Consider the following 15689-nt stretch of genomic DNA (forward strand, 5'->3'; position numbering starts at 1 on the left):
TTATAACAAGGAATGCTATTGATTTAATTATTATTTGTGATCTGTGTGTGTTATGGGCTGAATTGTGTTCCTCCCAAACTCATGTGTTGAGGACCTAACCCCAGTACTTCAGAACGTGACTGAACTTGGAGACAGGATTAATGTGAAGTGAGGTCACTGGGATGGGCCCTAATCTGACTGGTGTTTTTATAAGAAGAGGAGGTTAGGACACAGACACACCCAGAGGGAAAGCCAAGTGAAGGCACAGAGAGAAGACAGCCATCTACAAGCCAAGGAGCGAGGCCTCCGTAGAAACCAACCCTGCCAACACCTTGATCTCAGACTTTTAGCCTCCACGACTGTGAGGAAATCTATTTCTGTTGCTTAACCACCCAGTCTGTGGTGCTTTGTAATGGTAGTCTGAGCAAATTAATACACTGTGCTATACAGCATTTTTATCAGTATAATGTATGGTATATGTATATATATTATTATATCTTTTTTCTCTCATTTTGGGGAGAGAGCAGATTATTAAACATTTATCTTCACTGCCCAGGCCCCGCCCCACTGCTAGCAAAACCTCTAGGAGATGGACTTAAGAAGCAGAATTTTAAGGAAGCTTCTTACATGATTCTGATCATTGTGTAGGTTAGCTGAAAATAGGGATGTCAGTTTTACTGGTAATTACTGGTGAAAACATATGTTGGACAAGATACTAAAAATAGACACAAAACCCACCGCCTGGACTTCCTAGGTGGCGCAGTGGTTAAGAGTCCGCCTGCCAATGCACGGGACGCGGGTTCGAGCCCTGGGCCGGGAGGATTCCATGTGCCGTGGATCAACTGGGCCCGTGTGCGGCGGCTATTGAGCCCGTGTGCCGCGGCTATTAAGGCCCACACGGCTGGAGCCTGCGCTCCGCAGCGGGAGAGGCCACTACAGTGAGGAGCCCACGCCACGGTGAGGAGTGGCCCCTGCTCGCAGCAACTAGAGGAAGCCTGTGTGCAGCAACGAAGACCCAACACAGCCAATAAATAAATAAAATAAATAAATTAAATAAATAAAAAAAAAACCCAACCCCCTGAAGTAGTTTGTTAGGGCTACTGTAACAAATTACCAGACTGAGTGGCTTAAACAAGGGAAATTTATTTTCTCACAGTTCTGGAGGCTGGAAGTTCAAGATCAAGATGCTGGTAGGGTTGGTTTCCTCTGTAAACTCTCTCCTTGTTTTGCAGGTGGCCAATGACCGCCTTCTGCCTGGTGTCTCTCTGGGTGTCCAAATGTCCTTTTATACAGACACCAGTCAGAGGGATCAGGGCCCACCCTGACAGCCTCCTTTTAACCTAATCACCCCTTTTAGGGACTTCCCCAGTGGTCCAGTGGGTAAGACTCTGAGCTCCCAAGGCAGGAGGCCTGGGTTCGATCCCTGGTCAGGGAACTAGACCCCGCAAGCATGCTGCAACTAAGAGTCCACATACTGCAACTAAAAAGATCCTGCATGTCACAACTAAGATCTGGTGCCGCCAAAATAAATAAAATAAAATAAAAATAATATATAAACATTAACCTAATCACCCCTTTAAAATGCCCTATCTCCAAATGTAGTCACATTCTGAGGTACTGGGGGTTAGGGCTTCAACATATGAATATTGGGATGGGGGGAGGTGGGCGGGGGGAACACAGTGCAGCCCATACACCCTGTAAAGCCCATTTTTGATTTCTAACCTCTAGCACTACAAAAAAAAAATTTATGTTGTTTTAAGCCACGAAGTTACAGCAACCACAGGAAACTCATACAGACTTGCAAGAGGCTCACTGATTCGTGTGGCCACACATCCTGGTGACCACATTTCTTATTGTTTTTCCTACCCTTTTGTTCTATCACCACTTCTGCTTCTCCACCCCTACTTGTTTTCCTTGCTATGTTTTTAATATTGAACTCCAATATAAAATGGTGAATTTATTGAGTGAATATGTGATCCTTATTAAATATATATGGAGATAGAGGTATATCCATTTTCAATCATTCTAATCTGGGAACTTATTGCCTTTGGCTTTATCATATATGTCTCTTGTCTGAATATCTTGTCTTGTTCCATCTTTTCTCTGGAGAGAGGGCACTTGGAAACCAACAAGGTTTTATGCTCTTCTATGCTGGCACTTGGTATAAATGTATATAATTTAAAGAGCAGATGACCAGAATACACAATAGAAACACTACTGAAAGGAGACTCTGAAGCCGTGTTGTGTGTCTTTGGTCCCACCAGGCAGCTGATCAGTTATTTCTGCAGGTCTTTCCATGGCCCGCTGTGTTCTCCAGTTTCCACCCTCCTGGGATCCTGTCTCTCCATAAACCTGTCACACCTTCCCCGAGCACGTGGCTGCTGCTTCTCCCCAGGCCCGTAGCTTCCCAGCCACTTTTCACAAGCTAATTAGTAGCATCCTTGGCTTGGATTAGAATCCCTGCTTGGAGAGTGTTGCGGGTTGAATTGTGTCCTCCGAAAAGATATGTTGAAACCTGAACCCCGGTGCTGTGAATTCGCGATCCTGTTTGGAAATAGGATCTTTATAGATGTAATCAAGTTAAGATGAGGTCATGCTGGATTAGGGAGAGTCCTAATCCAACGACTGGTGTCCTTGTAAGAGGGAAATACGTGCACAGACACAAGACACACAGGGAGAATTGCTGCACAAGGACGGAAGCAGAAAATGAAGTGATGTGTCTAGAAGCCAAGGAGCGGCAACCACCAGGAGCAAGGAGAGAGGCGTGGGCAGATTCCCCATCAGAACCTCCAGAAGGAACCAACCCTACTGACCCCTTGATTTTGGAGTCTCCAGAACTGTGGGACAAAAAATTTCTGTGGTTTCAAGCTGCCCAGTTGGTGGAATTTGTTAACACAATCCTAGGAAACAAATACAGAGAGCTATGGCCTCTCAAAACCACCTGCCAGAATAAAAAAAACATTGTCTTCATTATCTGAGATGAAAGTAAAAAAGCAAAGCCAACAGTCTCAGGTAGGTCCTGGTCTTCATTTTCCTTGAGATGTACCAGGCCCACCATGGAGTCCAGGCAGACCCATTTGTAGCACTGTCTGCAGCAGAGGCCTTCCAAGGGGAATCTATTTATATGGAATTAAAACTGTGCTTAGCATATTGAGGCCCCGTTGGTTTCATATGATGCCTGCATTTTCAGGCACTTTGTTCCTCAGGGAAAAAAGCGGGCGGGTGGAGGGAGGCTTCTGGTTCCCAAGCAGTCTGCAGGATTTTTCATTTCCTGTTTTCTCTAATCTCCTCACATCCTTGAATCTTCCCCAAGCAGCTACTTTTGCTGTAAAACTTTCTTAACCCTTCAAGTCCCTTCTCCCTGGTCCTCATCCCTCAGCGCCCCCTGATGGCTGGGTGGCTGAACTTCCTTCTCTGATCACTTACTCCCTTTGGCTTCATCATTTATCTCTTGTAGTGATTATTTCATGTCTCCTGTCTGTGTGTCTATCCTCTCTCCTGGAAGCCAAGGCCTGTGGTAACACCCCTAGCATAGGAGGCACTCATCAGGTCACTGGTCCCAGCCCTGCCTTTGTTCTCTGGTCATCAGTGGAGGACTGACCATCTATTGATACTTGATTTGCATTCTCAGAATGTTGCCTCTTTTCCCATCTGGCTGTCAGTCTGGAGGGCATTTTACTCAAGGCCAGCCCCTTCACTGGTGCTGGAGCTAGGGACAGACAAGATGCTGAAACCAGGAAAATCTCATAAGAGGAAAAGGGTGACACAATGGGGTCCACTGAAATTTCTGGATTAACTGGATTTCAAATATCCATGTAGTGGTAGGCTGAAACATGAATCCCCAAAGATATGGCATTCTAATCCCTGGGACCTGTGAATATTACCTTACATGGAAACAAGAGTTATGCAGATGTGTTTAAGTTATAGATTTTGAGATGAGGAGGTTATCCTGTCTTACCCAGGTGGGCCCTAAATGCAATCACATATATCCTTAGAAGAGGGAGGCAGAGGCGGAGGGAGATCTGACACACAGAGAAGATCATGTGACCACAAGCCAAGGGATGCTGGCAGCCACCAGAAGCTGGAAGAGGCAAAGGATGGATTCTCCCCTGGAGACTCCAAAAGGAGCACAGCCCCGCTCACACCTTGATTTCGGCCCAGTGATACTGATTTTGAACTTTGGGACTTCAAAACTGTCAGAGGATAAATTTCTGTGGTTTTAAGCCACCAAGCTTGTGGTAATTTGTAATAGCGGTCACAGGAAACGAATACACATACTATTCTCGTTCTTGAAGTCCAAGATTAATAGTTGGCCAGATGAAAGGGAGACTGCCAGGAGGTGCTTGCAAAGAGCCTGCTTCAGGAACTTGGATATCAAATTGACACACATTCAGATCTTTTATCCACGAGGAGATCACTGTCAACTGATGCTCAGCATTTTACATGCCTCCAATGCAGAGCAAGGACTATTCAATTTTAGTTTTAAAAACTCTCCAATGTAACACAGCCATCTGGTAGGTGCTTAATAAATATTTGCTGTAAATGCTGAAGATTGTTGCTTTCGGGATTTGTTTGTGGCTCAGCATTCTAGAAGCTTCTTCTGCCTTCACCTTCCTAATATAGGTGCATCCTTATTTTAAAATTTAAGACCATTGGGCAAACTCTTTCCTCCATTTAAACCCAGAAATTAATCAATTCTGCATTTTCATATCCACATATCATTGCCAAGAAAGAAAACGTGTCTGCCAATTAGCTCAGCAGACTTGAAACAAGTTGTTTTTAATCTTTTGGAAATGAAAACTTGGAACAACTGCCATGCAATTTGAAGTAGCAGGTGGGATTAATCATTAATTTATTCCACCCCTCCCTCTCATGACAATCACGATGTATTTAGATTTGGACAGGGCCTCTGGCCTGGCACCTCAAGTTCTTGACAGAAACTAATTAAGGATAGGTGGGAAAAGGACAACCCGTCCATTTGAATTCATAACCGGAAAGGAAGCAAATGCAATTGAAAATCTGCACAGCATACAAAATAACCTCAGCTAGAAAACGATAAATCTAATCCATTTACAAAGCAAAACACCAATTGGAAAGAGAATTAGAGTTTAGTCTTCTCAAGTGAAGAGTCAGGTATCTCTCTACATTTGTCCTTCAGGGATTTATCCAAGGGTCAGGACAGGCTCTTGCAATTCTAGATCTTTAAACTTTAGGCTGCTGAGTTTGGGATACTCAGTGATGGAGAAGGGAATTTAGAAATCATGCCGTTTATTTATAATAAATGCATCCAGTTTTGTTTTTGACACAGAGAAGACCTGAAAATACATTTGTGGAGTTGGATTTGGGGCACTTGAAATTATTTTTTTCAAAATTTAATTCAATTGATTCAGCAAATATTCATTGACCTCCTCCTCTGAAATATCCACTGATGAAGACACAGCCCCTCCCTCACAGGGGAGACAGGCCAACAGTTACAGGCCTTCTAGTGTGATACGCTGAGCAAGAGTCTGGGCTGCTTCCTGGGCAGACCAGCCTTCAGCCCAGACTCAAAGGATGATTCAGAATTTGCCAGGCAGACAGGAAGGAGGGTCATTCCAGGCAGAAAGACAGACAAGTGCGGGCCTGGTACATTCTGTATAATGGAGCAGAGGAAATGGGCCTGGGTGTAGCACGATTAGACTGGAGAGGCAGGTCTGGTCACGAGAGCCCTTTTAAATCGTGCTGGGTGTCGGGAATTAATCTCAAAGAGCACAGCAGACAAGCCTGGCCGCACACAGCATCTCCTGAGAATATTTGAAAATCAGTGAATGCCCAAGCCTCACCCCTGACCAATTAAGTCACTCTTTGTGAGGGTGGAGCCTGGGTGTCAGTATTTTTAAAAAATTGCCCCAGGTGATTCTAATGTCTGCCCAGGATTGAGAATCCCAGCTCTAGATAAGAGATCTGCAGTTCTCCTCTCAAGAACCAGGTAGGAAATATTTTCAGTTTTGTGGGCCATACAGCCTCTGTTGCAACTATTCAATCTTGCCTGTGTTAGAAAGCAGCACTGACAGTATGTAAACAACTGTGATGGCTGTACTCCAATAAAACTACTTACAAACATAGGCAGGGCCACAGTTCGCCAGCTCCTACTCTAGATGATGGAATACCTTTGAAGAATTTTTTTTTAATATTGATTTAAAATTCTGTTCATAGTTTATTGTTTATGCACTATATTTGTTAAATAATATGTGATTCTGTTCTCATTGTAAAGGAATGGACACAATACAAAGCGCAAGTCTTTTTTTGTTCACTCATTCAATTCTCAGTCCCCCTTTCTGGATAACAGCTGTTTAGCAATGGGTCTGTGTCCTTCTAGAACTTTCCAGAACTTTCTCCTTGCATTTTGTGCATCTGTATCTACCAGAAAGATATTGTTTGGTTTTGTAAACTTGAAAAATATATTTATTGCTCTTAATCATTTTTCTTTCCACATAATAATGTTTCTTGGAGAATTTCCCACAGCAGCAAATATAGATCTATCTCATTTTAGTTGTGGCATATGAAAGTATCATACCTTTCCTGTTAGAGGCTGAACTATTTGAAACTACTGACATTAAACTGTTTTTGTCCCATAAAATGGATTTTTCGTGTGGTTCAACCTAATAGTTTGTGTCCAAATTTTGCCTTTACAAGCATTCATGCCACAAGCATCTTGCAATTCTATTCTTATATGTGTTTCCCTGGAGCAGATTCTGAGATGTTGAATTGCTGGGTCACTGGGAATACAGTTAGAAAGGAGCCTTCAGTTAAACCATAGACATCAATCCTGACAACTTTCAGCAAAAAGAGAGTTTATCAGCAGACAATGGGGCAGGTCACAGAAGGAAGAGGAAAGCCAAAGACCTGCTAGGTTTGGAACCCATCACTGGACCAGTGAGGTCCAAACAGCCTCCAGATGGTGCTCATTCTACAGCCTCGTAGGAAATAACCTGTGGATGAATGAGGCCCAAACTTGGCTTCAGACCTTGACTCGCTCCACTCTGGTCCTGGGAGAGGGTTGACCTCATATCACAGGGAGTGGGAGGGCAGAGAGGGCACAGCCTCCACGGACCCCATCAGCTTCTGTAATGAGAGGACACAGCACCTTGTCTTTTTGTCAAGACTCCATGTAGTTGGAAAGCAGTAATTTTCCAAAAGAAAATTTAGTTGCTATTAAGAGGGCAAATAGCTTCCAGGAGGCTAGATCAAGAGAACTATTTCTTCATATCCTTACCAACACTCAATTGTATCAACCTTCTAAATTTTTACCAATCAGATGGCTAGAGAAACAATTGGTGTCTAATTGTGGTTTCTTGGGTGAGATTGAGCAACTTTCTCATAATTATTGATCACTTGGGTTTCCTTCTCCAAGAGTTTCCTGTTCGATATCCTTAGCAGATTTTAGATGAGTTTCTTTGACTTTTAAAAAATTACCGATTTGTAAGGGTCCTTTATATGATCTGAATACAATTATTTATCCAAGCTGTTAATACAGTAAACATGTCCTCTCCCCTTGGGAGTTACTTTTTAACTCTGTTTGTGGTGCCTTGGAAGTGTTGTAAGGAGGGGAGGGATGTGTGGTCAATCTTGTGACTGAGGCAGTTTAGCTTAGAAGATGATCTCTGGCTACAAGTGACAGTGGATGCCAGCTCTAAGGTTCTGAGTGTTCAGAACGGAGGACAGTCACATCCACAGGAGGGAAGAGGGGAGAGTCAGTTATGCTCATTATAGCAATAACCTGGAACCACAGAAAAGAGGCCAGTGATAACAGACACCCACTGGCTGAGCCCAAGTGGCCAGAGCAGCAGAACGTGCCAAGAGCGGCGAGGGTTCATGGTGAAAGTCAGGTTACCTTAGGCAGCTCAGCAAGGACCATTTGCCCAATTATGGCCAGGAGGTTTTGAAAATAACATATTACTTTCTTAAAAAGCACTCACGTAAGCAAAATGCGGTTCCTTCAACCTGATGTCTACATTAAATCTCTGGAACCCAATTATTAGTAAAGACAGACAGAAATGCGAGAGGAGCTGTGTAGTTTGCCCCGCTGTATTTGGGGTTTTCTCCCCACTCACTCTAAGGAAGATCATTATCTTTAGTTATATGTAAATAAGAACCAATATACCAAGCCGAGAAACAAAAACAGGGTCTTTTTGTATATTTTCAAGGGCAAGAAGTTATGGGTTCAAATTAAAGTGGGTTTGAACACACAGCTCTGATCCTAATTAGCTACTCTGAATACTCGGCTCTGATTCTTGCTAGCAATTAAAAGGAGGGAGACTTGTGTTGCTGTGTGTATTGTTGTCTCTGGGCTTCAGTTTTCTTAACTTGTTCTATCACTTCACAATGATGTGACCCTGGGCGAGTGACTTGACCTCCCTGTGCCTCAGAAATTAACATTGGTACAATATGTGTGTACAGTTCTCTGTCATTTTAGCACACGTGTAGATTTGTGTAACTCATCCCACAGTCAAAACACACAACTGTCCATCACCGCGGAGGTCTCCCTCTTGTTACTGCTTTATAGATGATGGAACCACCTCCCTCCACCATCACTAGCCCTTGGCAACCAGTTATACGTACAGTTGTTCCAGAAAATAAAAAGTGTGAAAGCGGCCCAAACTCATTTTTTAAATTTGACTACAACTTTGATTCCAAAACTAGAAAAGGAAAAAAAAAAAAAAAATAGTGGTCTAAGCATTCGAGAGAAAGAAGTAAGACTGTAGAACTATTAAGAACGTTCAGGAAATTCTCCAGATACCAGAACAAATGACAAAAATCGATAGCATTTTTCCACACCAGCAACAATCAGTTGGAAAATATAATTAAAAATAAAATAGTGAGGAAAATAGCCAACTATATGCTATCTAGGAATTGTTTATGTAATCTATTTTAAGACTGTCAAGGAAAAAATATAAAATTAGAAATAAGGACACAAAAGAAGATTTTAATAAATTGCATGATATCTGATGATAGCTTGATAAAAAAATGTCGGTTTCCTCCACTTAACCTATAACTGTGAAGCAATTTCAATCAGTATTCTAGTCGGATGTTTTGAGAAACTCAATAAACTTTTTCTGAAATTTCCTGAATATGAATTTTCTGAAATTTGTGTGAATGACTAATGGTCCACAGATATTAACTGGCTCAATTTTGAAAAGATGACTAAAGGCTGAATACTCAATATACCTCAAATCTGTAGTAATAAAAGCCATGTGGTTCTGATATTAGAACCAGGACTGTCTTCATAGGCATGTGACCTTTGCACTCACACAGAGCCCCACACATAAAGGGGCCTCATGCTTCCTTTAATGTGACTTGCTGTCACCATCTTGAAATGCTTAATTAATTTTTAAACAAGAGGCCCTGCATTTTCATTCTGTATTGGCCCTGCAAATTATATAGTCAGCCTTGACTAGAAGAAAGACTGTTCAAGACTAGAACAAAAAATTACAGGCTCAAAAGAACAGATTTCTATTCAGTAAAGGACACCATAGATAAAGGATTGACAGATAACTTACTGAGAGTAAGTATTTTTGATGACTCAGGTAGACTAGGACCAATATATGGAAAAATAAGGAGCTCTTGCAAATCAAAAAAGAAAATTCATTAAGATATGGGTAGAGGATACAAACAGGTACTTTACAGAAGAGAAAACTTAAATGGCTTAGATATTTTAAACAAAACTGTCCTGACTTATTTGTAATTAGAGAAATGAAAATCCAAACAATTGGATATTTTATATCCAGTAAGCATCAAAAATGGGAAAGCTGGACAGTGCACAGAAGACAGGGAGCAGCATCCTTGGGGATGGAGATTGGGGCGGTCCCTCTGGAGCGCAATCTGATGGGACTCGCACAGCATTTGGGTACCTTGTGATCGAGCAAGCCCACTTGCAGGTGTGTACATTGGAGTTGAAGCCTCACGTAGATTTGTACAGGGACATGTATAAGGAGTTTGCCCCTGCGTGGTTTTGTGGGTTGGAGGCCATCTATGGGTCCGTCGCCCCGGGAAATACCTAAGTCTAAGATGCTGATGAGTTATTATACAGCGGTTGGAAGCTCTCAACTAGATGAGCGCAGTAACACCATAAATAGTACAAATGTAGCACTGAGTGACAGACGTGGAAACAGGAGATCTGAAGCACAAAGTCATTTACATAAATTACAAAGACGTAAAACAAAAACACCTACAAACAAGATGATACACATCAAACACAGGGGTGAGGGGATTGTGGGAAGGGAAAGAGAAAGAGAGAGGTGAAGAAAGAGGAAAGGAAATGAATTATTGAAAATGAAGGGGAGGGACTTCCCTGGTGGCGCAGTGGTTAAGAATCTGCCTGCCAGTGCAGGGGACACGGGTTCGGTTCCCGGGCTGGGAAGATCCCACATGCCTCGGAGTAACTAAGCCCGTGCACCACAACCACTGAGCCCAAGTGCTGCAACTACTGAAGCCTGCTTGCCTAGAGCCCATGCTCCACAGCAACAGAAGCCACTGCAATGAGAAGGCTGCCCACCGCAACGAAAAGTAGCCCCCGCTGGCCACAACGAAGAGTAGCCCCCGCTTGCCACAATTAGAGAAAGCCCGTTTGCAGCAACGAAGACACGACACAGCAAATAAATAAATTTAAAATAAATAAATAAATAAAATGAAGGGGAGGGACTTCCTGGTGGTCCAGTGGTTAAGACTCCGCACTCCCAATGCAGGGGGCCTGGGTTCAATCCCTGGTCAGGGAACTAGATTCCACCTGCCGCAACTAAGACCTGGTGCAGCGAAACAAACAAATGGTCAAAAAAAAAAAAAAAATGAAGGGGAAAAGGACATATATGAGCACAAACAAAATAAGACCTTTACAGGACCGGAGCTAAGGGAGGCATTTAACTATGGAGCTTGATTACTGCGCCCTTTTGCTCCCAAGATTAAAAAACAAACAGACAAACAAAAACCTCTAAAATAAGGTCCTACAAAATTGGATAAAAAAATTTTAAGACATGAGTATTTTCTCCTGGCTGTATGTAGGAGAAAGAAAAGCTATCAAATTTTAATTACATCTTTTTTACTCCCCCGAAGCATTTATTTTTTAAAAGAATTCAAACAATCTTTTTCAGCAACAGATCACGTATGAGAACATACGTCATTGTTCTGCTCAGTGAAGAGAGAGGCTGCAGGTGCAGAATGCAGGCTCAAGAGTGCTGTCTGAAGATATGTCTCTTCTTTTTTTGATCATTTAAATTTTAGAGGTTTAGAAGGTGGAGCTGAGTGCGGATAAATTCATTTGAAAGCGACACAAAGAAGCTAACTTTGCCCACTTCTTTTGCTTTGAAATTCAGTGTATGACTCCATCGGGAAGCTGGGAAGCAATATCCTTAATGGAAATGTGGACAGGCTGGGATCTTACAGTGAGTGTCTCTCCACCCACGCTCCGTTGGGGCGCTTCTGAGGGCAGTACTGCAAGCTTCACATTCTGCAGGTGAGCATGGGATCTGCGCCCACACTCTTAAAGGACGGGTGAACATTGGGCTCATGATGTGAAACCTGATACAACTCCACTGATTGCTTGTCTTCACTGTAAAAACCAAACTATTAAGATGTTTTGTAAAAAGTTAAAATTAAATTTAAACAGTTGGCAGAAACTGGCTTGTATGTCCTGAGTATGCGACATTGTAGGAGGTAGTTGTCCACAAAACAAACAGACCTTCAGATGTTCCTCTTACCACATTGCATGGGACAAGACCTCTGGATGACCTTTGTGGGGAATCCAAGGTCAAGTTCCAGCCAATATTCCTGAGCATTAATTCCTGACTCACCATCAGTGTTTGGGATACCAAAGGGAGATGGACTTCCCATTACCCATAATCCTTTCCCAGAAATAGAGCTCTGAGACGTGAATCTGAGGTTACCCCAGCAGATGGGTTGGAACTTTTACAAATACATGGCTAAATCTTGTTGACTGAGGTCACAGGGCTCACCATCTTCAAAGCATGTTAATTCTTTTACTTCCGGGAGGGAAAAAAACTAGCAGCAGCACAGGTTCCTGTTAAATACAAAGATATACTTTATGCATGTCACACAACACTGAAAGAAAATACATTACTGGTTGGCTAATAATCATATAAAAGAATGATAATAAAGCCAAGCTCTCTGATGTTAATGCTATAAAATGGTCTTACAGTCATTAACCATTGGCGACAGGGAGATTATCACCCAGTTCCGTTTGTCACGCTGAGTATTTGACAATGATTGCTTGAGGGTTTAATCAGTGTGTACAAAAGTCATATCCTATTTTCAAAGCAGATTAATGCTTCTGATATCAGAGCAAAAGGTCAGACCTACACAATCATGTAAGTTATGTGCTTAGAAGAAGCACCCCAGCAATTTTTATTTATAATTTGATCTTTGCTTTATTGGGACCGGCATTCTAACTATTGGCTTGATTTATTAATGAAATCTTTACTTGATACATTGTGTCCTGCTACAAAGAAATGGCAGCTTGGCAAATTGGTTGAAAATTGTAGGAGCTGTCAACTCTTAATGACCTGTAATATAGGAGAGAGATGCATCCCACACTGGAGGCTGCTTTTTAAATAATCAGCTACATTAACCCTTGGAGCGTATTTTTATTTAAATATGGGTGCATCTGAAGTTCTGTAAATTCACTTGAAATGCTCTGTAATGGAAAAGGCATCTGCAAAGAAGTCAGCAAACTTTTCTTCTTTCAATACATTTTTTCCCTTCTCCCAATCTGCTCGATGCACGGGTAGTGCCGCTGCAGCCACGCTTAGGAACAGTCGTGCATATATTCTGTGAACACTAACATTAAAGAATATTGTGGCGTTGTGTTCCCAGGATGGAGCTGACTACAGCGTGGGCATGTGTGTGCCCAATTCTTGTGCTGAAGAGGATGTGACTGAGATGTCTCGGCTGGGTAGGTCCGGTAGACTATGCAGTGAACCTGTTGTCCCAGCATTAGGTTTGAAAAACCCCAGCCCCTTGCAGCCTCTTGGCCGTTCTCTCAGGATTGAACCAGCCTTTCATCCTGATAAATCCAATACGCTGAGACTAATGGAGTTTGCGGGCCTTGGGAGTGAAGGTGGAGGAATAGGAAGGGCGTGGGTGGAAAGGAGGAGATAGACATTAAAAGAAGTTAAGTGCTGAATCTTTATGTAATTTTAAACCTAATCTTTCCTCACCCTCAGCTGCCCGGTTAGGTTTGAAGAAAGGCATTGGGTGGCATCTGGTTTCCACATTGTGAGTGTTCTCTGCTGTGGCCATTGGTCGGGTCCCAAATCCAGAAAGCCACTCTGGACTGGGATCATGTGAAGCCAGTGTGCCGTGATGGATTAGGCTAAGAGGCCAGCATGTGGTCCTGGTGGTCACCTCCCAGCTGTGTGATCCTGGGCAGATCACTTAATCTCCCCCTGCTCAGCCTCTTCCTCTGTACAGAGAGGGGTGGACCGTGAGGTTCAGTCTGGCCCTAACTCTCTGCAGTCTTACAATCCCTTCTGATTTTAGCCGTGCAGAATGGAAGCATTTTAGTCCACGTGGAAACTGGTCTTTCAAATTTTTCAAAGGAAGAGCTTTAAGGCCTAACGTTTTTACTGCTAGTGTCTTTTGTACTTTTTCTGGTTATTCAAATAAGACCTAACGTGACACGTTAAAAGGAAAACATTGTTTCTGTACATACAGAAACTTCCAACCCAAATGTGTGGATCGCCTCTTCACCTTATGCAATTGTGACACTAAGTATCTGGAGGTGGTGCTGACCTCACAAATTAAGGGCTCAGTTCCACCAGACTGCCTCCTACTTCAGATGCCAATTGTTTATTAGTGGGTCCCGAGGTTACCCACGACTTCTGTCCAACTTGGCTACAAATCAGGGGTTGCCATGACTCTGATATGTTCCCAGGAGCCTCTCCTCGGGTTTGATAGTTTGCTGTAACGGCTCACAGAACTCAGGGAAACACATGACTTACTATTACGGGCTTATTATAAAGGACAAACCTCAGGAATAGCCAAGTGGAAACGATGCAGAGGGTAAGGTGTATGGGAAGAGGCACAGGGCTGCCACCACCTCTCAGGGTGCACCACCCTCCCAGCACCCTGGTGTGTTCATCCTCCTGGAAGCTCTCTGAATCCCTTGGTTTAGGGTTTTTATGGAGGGTCCACTGCGTAGGCATGATGGATTAAACCACTCGCCATTGGTGATTAACTCTATCCCCTGCCTCCCTTTCCTCCCTGGAGGTCTGGGATGCGGCGGAAACTCCCAACCCTCTAATCACATGGTTGGTTCCTCTGACCACCAGCTCTTCTCCAAGTCACCTTATTAGCTCAAACTCAAAGGGGCTTATGGTGAAGAAAACAGATGCACCTGTCACCCCATCACTTAGGAGATTCCCAGGCTTTAGGAGTTCTGTGCCAGGAACTGGGGATGAAGACCAAATGTATACTTGTTATATCACAATATCACACACATTATTAAACGCCCTCTTGTAGGTGCCGATATTGCAGTTAGTTCTCAATGACCTTTGCCGAGACCAGCTCGGCGACTCGTGGCGAATGCCGGGTGCCGCAAGCTTAAAGAAACACAGACAGATTTAAGAGAAAGATGGGACCAGGGGACTCAAGACCTCTAGGATCAAGAGCCTCGCTGATTCATCCCACGTTGCTTTTATTGCGCTCTGGGCATTCCAGAAGCAAGATAGCCTAAGGTTCTCACACTCCCAGTTTCCTCCCACAATCAAGGTGATCTTTGAAGTAAACAAACAAAGGCCTCACATGATCTGGGGCAGTGATCTTTGTTTGCCTCCTGGGTCCCAATCTGAGCTGGGCGTGGAAAGCAAAGCAGCCCTGGGGGCTGGAGGCCTCTCTCAGAAGGAGTAAGGGTCTGTGCCCCACCCCTGATGGCCCCTCTGCGACTGTGCCTGTCTTAGGTTGCTCCTCCCCTGAGGAATCTTACCCGTCTCTGGCTAACCAGCCATCCTCCGGGGCCAAACAGGGTGATATGAGGTGTGCAAGTGAGGAAGGGGCTGCGCCCCCAGAGAGGGTCAATTTTCTGTTTCCTCGGTAGCCTATGCCCCCATAGCCTCCAAGCCCAGCATCCTTAGTTCCTCCGCTGCTCAAGCAGGACATCCTGCACCCAGTTGCTCGGCCCACATACTTTAATTACTTTTAGTAACATTTTCAAGGTTTCAGAAAGACTTCTGAATGTTTTCCCACAGACCTTAAATTGTCCTCTGAATTTGTGATTATTTCAACAGCTTCAGGTACTTTACCTCTCAACCTCAGCTGACTATTTTAGGTGGTATTAAGAAGAAAACCAGTTGTTATATATCAAATTTAAATTTCAATTCTTGTTGAATAAGCCGTAAATATCCTAGAAACAAAGATAAATTTTCTGAGTTATTATATTAGCGTATCAAGTGAATACTGTCTAATGAGTTAATGGTCACTATTATTTAAGAGATTTATCAATTAGTCCAGTTTTTCTGCCTAATGCCAAGCTTATTAGCCAGAGTTGATGTTAGAGTAAAATGAAAGGTTAGAATTTATTACCAATACAAAAGTATTTCGATGATTCTCTTTGAGGAACTAGAAAAAGGAAGGGCCCTGATTAGGGTGAGCAGAGCTGACTTGGGTGAACCTATTAGTAGAATTTAATCCTCATTGCCAAGGGGTTTATCCAGCTTCTGCAC

At 43.2% G+C, this 15689-nt stretch overlaps 1 protein-coding gene across 1 annotated transcript in view; it reads left to right on the forward strand.

Moving 5' to 3' along the window:
- Positions 1 to 15689, forward strand: part of LOC130830936 (O-acyltransferase like protein-like) — a 62177-nt gene that overhangs the window by 4339 nt on the left and 42149 nt on the right. The window contains 2 exon segments of the mRNA XM_057698217.1: positions 11328 to 11467; positions 12844 to 12922. Of these exon segments, the coding sequence (XP_057554200.1) occupies positions 11328 to 11467; positions 12844 to 12922 (219 nt within the window).

Source organism: Hippopotamus amphibius, chromosome 11, assembly GCF_030028045.1.
Source record: "Hippopotamus amphibius kiboko isolate mHipAmp2 chromosome 11, mHipAmp2.hap2, whole genome shotgun sequence".
NCBI classification, from domain to species: Eukaryota; Metazoa; Chordata; class Mammalia; order Artiodactyla; family Hippopotamidae; genus Hippopotamus; species Hippopotamus amphibius.